Genomic DNA, 6985 nt, shown 5'->3' on the forward strand with positions numbered 1-6985 from the left:
TTTGTTCTCCCTAGTATGGCTGACTTTTGTCGCCAATCCTATGCAGTCTCATAACTTTAGAAAGGATTATAATTTCCCTTTTTTTTTTTGACTCTGGTATCCTTTTTAGATGATGAAAGTTGTTCAAGTTTATGCAGAAACACAAGAGATTAATTTGAAGGTAAGCTTTTCAGACCATGCAAACTTGGTGAAGGAATATGCATTACCAATAGGTGAATATTCCTATCTTTTGCTTGCAGGCTGATTCAGAAGTAGCTCAGGCAGGGAAAGCAGTTGCATTGTACTTTGAAGATAAACTCACAGAGATCTACTCAGACAGGACCTTCGCACCTTTGCCAGAGTTTGAGCAGGAAGAGGATGATGGTGAGGTAACTGAGGACTCTGATGAAGACTTTATACAGCCCCGCAGAAAACGCCTAAAGTCAGATGAGAGACCAGTACATATAAAGTAAAATGACATGAACTTAAATCAATTGTTTAAAAAAAAAAGAAAGAAAGAAAAGAAAAAAAACTTTTATTTAAGTGTTGCTGGAATATCCTGCCTACAGTGGGCACCTCCTTGAAGAAGAAGCTGATAGCTTTTACACAGTATTAGATTGAAATAATGGACAGAAAACAGTGTCTTGTCAAGAAGGGGGGAGAGAACTCTATTTGCAACTTTATAAGTAAAAGCAAAAGTGAAATGATATGAAGATTTCTGTTATTAAAGAGGATGGTTCTGATGTTAGAATGGGCAGATGTTGATGATCATGTGGTATTGATTGGTGCAGGATACTGGGTGTACAAGTAAATGGTTGAGGGTCATGTCGCTTGATAGATTGTCTCTTTGGACTAGAGCGCACACTTATTAAAACAACTTTTATGCCTCCCCCTTCATACACATACATACTGGCTTGTTTTCTAGTTAAAATCAAAGTTACTCAGATTCCACTTTGATGTAAATGCAGATATGCATTGAATCATGCCGTTATATTTTTTCTCATTTTGATGCTACTGGGCCTTAGTTTTTATATCAGTTTAAAGAACTCAACAGTAGTTTTATTTTCTATTCATATGTAGAATCTAGGAAACATGACCATTGATCATCATTTAATCAACTTTAATGGTCTACTGAAATAAATATGGTAACTTTTCAGTAGTAGATCATATAGTTACAGCAGTCATTTCCAGAAAACACTTCCACAGAATTGCACTTCCCAGTCAAATCATCTGATCATAGTTATTCCCATCAAAGGCAGAATATTGGTTTCAAAATTAATCTAGTTTTCTGTACATTTAAATTTGATTGAGAAGGGGACAACTGGCTCTTCTCCAGTCTTCCTTCATATCAGTTTTCTGATAGACCACTATTGGCAAACAGTAATCTGTCAACTACCAAATGTGTAAAATTTTCTGTATTTCACTTTGTCTTATTTGTAAATAGTGAACTAAAACTTCTGGCAGATCAGCAACATTTGCTGAGCCTGTTTTTTAAGCTAATGTGTATTCTTACTAATGTTCCTATCAAGAATGGATTTGTAATATATGCTGTCTATTTCTAATGTTCACATTCATATTTTGAGGTTCTATCTTATTTTAATAGAGAACAGACTTCTCAGAAAATCTTCAGAAGCAGCTTATTATTAAAATATCAAAATATTGAAATAAACCCGGTGGGGTTAGGTTACTCATCTGTCCACCAAGTGGGACATTTGTATGGACTGGGGGCTTAAAGGACTTAGAAGAGAGCTGTAAGTAAATCCTGAAAATGAGCCAATCCCCACTTGAATGGTTACTGGAGTAAACCCACCTTTACTACCCTGATTTCAGCACCTGAGGCAGATAAACCACCTTGACTTTCTTTCTTTCTTCTCTTCTTTTGTGATGCTGAGATCCAAGATGTGTGTTCTAGACCGTGTACAGGCTTCTCTTTTGTTGGATTAAAAATTTTAGTCCTACTTTTGTATGGACATGTTAGAATACAAAGTGACCAAAATAGAAGACTTGCCATTAGATATTTTTCAGACGTCAGCAGATTTGTGGCAAATCATTTGCCTTTTTTAAAATTCAGCTTAAGTGGTTCAGACAGTAGACTACTCAGAAAAAAATTATTTGACATAATTGTCTAAGAGGTAAATATTTTTTAGTGCATATTGAATCAAATAAAATGCTCTAAAGAAATTATTGTACAAGTTCTTTTGGGTTGTTTTTCTTTTCTTTAACAAGTGGTGGGGGTAAACATGAATATGATTCAGGCCCTCTGATGGTGTACTTAAACAGTATTGGTTTTATTATTGCTATTGACTTCCTTCATTCTGTGGCCTCCTTTTAACTTCTCTTTCATTTTTATTAAAATTAAATTTCAAACTTCAAAACGATACCAAACTGTTTTATCATTTTACTCAAATTTCAAGTTCATAAGAAGAGTTTTCTTAGGGAGAAAATTGTTTAAAAATGCTTTTATGTATGTGCATTTCCCTCTTGCCCACAACATGATTTCAACTGATCAGGAGACATACCTAAGGGCGGCACATTTTGGAAAAGTGATGAGTAGCAGTATAACTTCATTTTGTCAAGCTATTGAGTTCTGATATTTTCTAACTGTTCTTCATATGAATTCTTTCCACGATTCTTAGCTAATAAGTCATATATAGGTTCTACCAACAGGGAGAAAAACAAAATTTTAAATAAATATTTCTTGATATTTGGGGCCTTGAAAGATAATGTGTTCCCTTAGAAATATTTCCATGTTAGATGGAGGTTTGGGATTTTTTTCTTTCTTTTAATTTAAGGTTGGTTCTTAAAAAGCTATTTTCTTGTCAACATTTAATAGGCTCCATTTCTGTTAACAAAAGATAATTCATACTGCTGAGGAGTTACCATTAAATTAATAGCTGTCAACAAACCATCACTAAAATGAAGGTGTTCTCTTTAGATTTCCTTAAAGCTTTTCTCTTACACTATGATCACCATGCTTCTAAGCTTATTTGTTTAGCACTGTCTAATGTAACTGTTAAAAAGTATAAAAGCTTAAATTGATATTCAGATAGCTTACTTGTTTTTCTGTTATGTTTTAGAAAGACAAGTAATGATTCTTAGTCCCTGCAGGCGGTTTGTTTTGATACTCTCTTGCGTTTATATTCTTTGTTAAAAGACAGTGTTTTAGATTTGGAGATGTTAATGTTTCCTTAAAAGCTTGCAAAGTTTTTGCCACACTTCAGTTTCCATCTCCCATCAGAACACTGAGAACAAAGTGTTCCTCAGTCTGTTCTGCTGGCCTTCATTTGTATTTTTTAGCACTTGGCTCAGCTGACTGAGTGAAGGAATTGCTTTGCAAGGTGAAGCCTGTGCGTGTTCCAAAGTGTGGTTAGATTGTAGATTGTGCTCTGTATAGAAACATCACATCATTACCACAGAGAAGTGATAAGGCATTGGATCCACTGTTGAAGTAATTCTTTTTGGAATCAATAAGGTACTGTCTGACTTTTGTTTCTCATGGAAGGGAATTTTAAATACATTTTAAAATCAGTTAATTCTCACTTTCCGTTGTAAGTTTTTGAGATTTTTTAGTTAATCCAAAGAAATAATGCTTTTAAATAGAAGCAAAAGGTTTATAGTGTGCAAATTGTAGATTTATCAATTACCTCAGCAGGTATTCTGCCATGCAATTATTAGTGATTTAGTGTTAATAAGCCAGTAGATTTAGGTCTTTTGACTATGCCCTTGGATTGTGGCCTACCATATGTTATTAAACAGTCTCTTAGAATCCGAAAGGGGAATAGATGCTGTGGCCCCCTCTCCCTTGGCCTTTTAAGACCCTTTCCCACTCACATACAACACAGGAAGTATAAAAATCTCATTTTTGTTGAAGACAGCACTGTTTGTTTGCAACTCAAACAAGCATTAGATCATTGAGTAGTTTTATAAAATCCACCCACTCCATCTCCCGTAGTTAAAACAATCAAATTCTTAATTCATACCATCTTTATTAGTAATCTGCTAAAGGTGATCCAAGGTTTTCAAGGTGTCTCACAGTTTGATCGTGTAGCAGACCTGGATGTTTTCTTTTATTTCTCTCACAGTTATCTCCCCCTTGATAAAGCAATAACACTGCTTTAAGTCTGTTGCCTAATAGCATGTCATAATCCTCTCCTGGATGGTGATTTTATAGGAAAGTTTGTATGCATATTGCCCAGTCTATCTTTTAAAAATTAAGAAATTTAAATGTATGCTGGAGCTAATGACAATATATTGTGGCATTTTATTTTAAAAATTGGGGAAAGTTGCATATTTTTTTAAAAGTAGGTGTTTGAGTAAAAAAATTGAAGGTACTTTTTTAAGAAAAAAAATTTATATGCCACAGTTTACATAGACATTTCAGATTTCAATGTGTACTCTTGGATATAATGGTTTCTTTTACTTGGTCAAAATGCACGTATAGAATTTCTTCCATCTTAGTTCCTTGTGTTTGCCTTTGTGGTCTTTTATATATTTTTTATTGTATTTGAGAAACAAAATTATCTTCAAAAACAAGTCAATTTGGATATATTTGTCATAATCAAACTACAAAAATGTACAAAATTAAGTTTAGCCCTTTTCTAGCAAGTGATCTTGAAAATTAAAAATGCTGTTCTTTTAAATTCACCAAATTTGTGTGTGGGAAGGCCCTGAAATGATTTTCTAAGTGCCACTGCAATATTCCCTTTCAAGTGTGGCCTAAATTTCAGTCTTAAGAATGAAATGCATGTCTGCTCCTGGTCTGAAAAATGTAGGCATTTACTATGTTTTAAATCATAGGGAAACATGTATGTAAGCCTATAAAATATTGTGCAATCTGAAAGCCTGTTAATTTTCTATGTAGATGTACCTACACACGAAAGGGTTAAATTCACAGCCTTACTAGTTCCTTGCTTCCAGTATTTCAACTGGTCTCCTCCCCTCATCATCATTATTATTACTCCTAGTACAACTACTATTATTTTTGCACATAGTTAACTACCCCTGAATATGATTCTTAACGAAAAAGTGCTGTTTCTGTGGTATTGTATTCTCTAAATAATCATATTTAATTTTTTTAAACAAGGTTGCAGTTTCTAATTGTTTCGTTCCTGTGTTTTTTGCTGGTGTGTAATAAAAGCAAGGTTTTCTTTTCATGGTTATTTAATACATTAGCTGCCTGTAAATATTTCTTGTTATAATGCTCTGGAATGTGTTGTAGAAGTTGTATTAGATTAGTTTAAAGCCTTGTTTGAAAGCCACATTGTTTTGGTTATTTCTATTAAATTAGAACATTGAAAAAGGTTTCAAATGAATTTCTTTTTTTCCTTCCTCTTCGAGTTGAGACTTAATCATTTAAATTCATTGGAAAAATTTATACTTTTTGCCAGGCCCTAGAAAGAGGAGTGAACAAGGTAAAATACAGCCTCTGCCCTCACAAATATTTAGACTCTCTAAGAGAATGATGAGTGCTATGATAGGGATTAACACAGAATATAGTAGGAACACATAGGAACAGATCTAACCCCAAACTTCGTTGGTCAGGGAAGTGATCTCTTTCACTTACAAAAGATAGAACTGTGGACCAGGCAAAGAGAGAGTGAAGAGAATAAAGTATACAGAAGCCTGAAAATGAAAGAGAACATATATGTATTCTAGGACCTGAGAAGTTCTCTTTGGCTGGAATAAGTTATAAGTTGGAGTACTAAAATACTAAGCTGGAGTTCTGAGCAGGGTCCTTTTCAAGCAGTGTCTTGAAAGTCTTGTTAAAGGGTTTGGGGCTTACACTGAGGGAAAAAAGGAGCCCCTGAAGAATTTTAAGCAGGATGAGACTTGGAGGGTCGACATTATCAGACTTGCCTTTTTGAAAGATGATTTTAACTGTGAAGAATGGGTTATGGAGAAGATTGGAAGCAGAGAGACAGTTAGTTGTAGGCTGTGAGTAATTCAGGTGAGCCCTAAACTAGCTATCTGGCAGTGGAGATGGAAAATAAGTCAAATTGTAGAGATTTGGAAAGTATAATAGACCAATAATTGAGGCCATGCGGTCACCTAAGGCATGTTTTATATGGCACCTGGTGAATATTAAGAGAGGGAGAAATGAATAGATTATGGATAGATGAGAGTGAGTTCAGTTTGGGGATATGTTGAGTTTAAGGTACCTATGGAAAATTAAGGTGCAGATGTCCATGGTTCTGGTGTCATGAGAAATACCTAGGCTGCAGGTAGAATCTGTAAGATCCATCAGGAATCATGTCTGTTTTCTTCATCACTGAATATGCCTGGGACATAGCAAGCCCCCAGTAAACAACCGTCAAAGTTGAGCTACTACCATAGTAGTTGGTGACTAAAACAGTGTGCGAGTATGATACTCCCTAGGAAATTTATAGAATGAAAAGAGTAGAATACTTATGATAGCAAAGGAAACCACATTTAAGGAGTAGGGGGAAAAAAAGACTCCACAAGAAGACTGTGGGTTAGTCATGGAGGAAAGCCAGCAGAGCTATAATGGAAGACAGGAGAAAGAGGTTTCAAGAAGGGGTGTGAGGTATCAGTGGTATCAAGCATTAGAGCAAGAGATGAAATAAAGTGGCCATTGAATTTAACAATATAGAAGCCATAGATGACCTTGGTAAGAGCTATTCAGCAAGAGTACAGTGGGTTAGATGAATGATTGAGTATAGTCTGTTCTTTCAAGAAATTTGACTTTGGCTTTTCTTTAGGTTATGCAGAACTTATGGTGATGAATAAGCAAGTAAAACTTCAGAACAGGACTGCTAAATTATCTTTTCTAGGTGCGTCTGTCTACATCATGGAGAAAGCATGAGTTTTGGCCGTGGGGCAGACTTTGGTTTGAACTGGTAAACTTTGATTTACTAGTTACCTGTATGAATTCTCTTGAGTTCCACTTTATTTATGAAATGAGGATAGTCATATCCAGTTCATGGAATTAATATGAACACAAGATTATTTACAGCACAGGGTTGTCACATAGTAAGTTCTCAACAAA

At 34.9% G+C, this 6985-nt stretch overlaps 1 protein-coding gene across 2 annotated transcripts in view; it reads left to right on the forward strand.

The window, feature by feature from the left end:
* The window catches only part of TRIM33 (tripartite motif containing 33), a 116264-nt gene extending 110986 nt beyond the window's left edge, over window positions 1–5278 (forward strand). Inside the window, exons 19-20 of one of the 2 annotated variants that reach the window (XM_023641382.2) lie at window positions 110–160; window positions 240–5278. In XM_023641382.2, the coding sequence (XP_023497150.2) occupies window positions 110–160; window positions 240–452 (264 nt within the window). In that variant the 3' untranslated portion in view covers window positions 453–5278. The remainder of the gene's footprint in view (window positions 1–109; window positions 161–239) is intronic. The other variant, XM_023641383.2, reaches the window with a different exon arrangement.
* The last annotated feature ends 1707 nt before the right edge of the window (window positions 5279–6985 follow it).

This window comes from Equus caballus, chromosome 5 (assembly GCF_041296265.1).
Source record: "Equus caballus isolate H_3958 breed thoroughbred chromosome 5, TB-T2T, whole genome shotgun sequence".
Taxonomy (NCBI): Eukaryota; Metazoa; Chordata; class Mammalia; order Perissodactyla; family Equidae; genus Equus; species Equus caballus.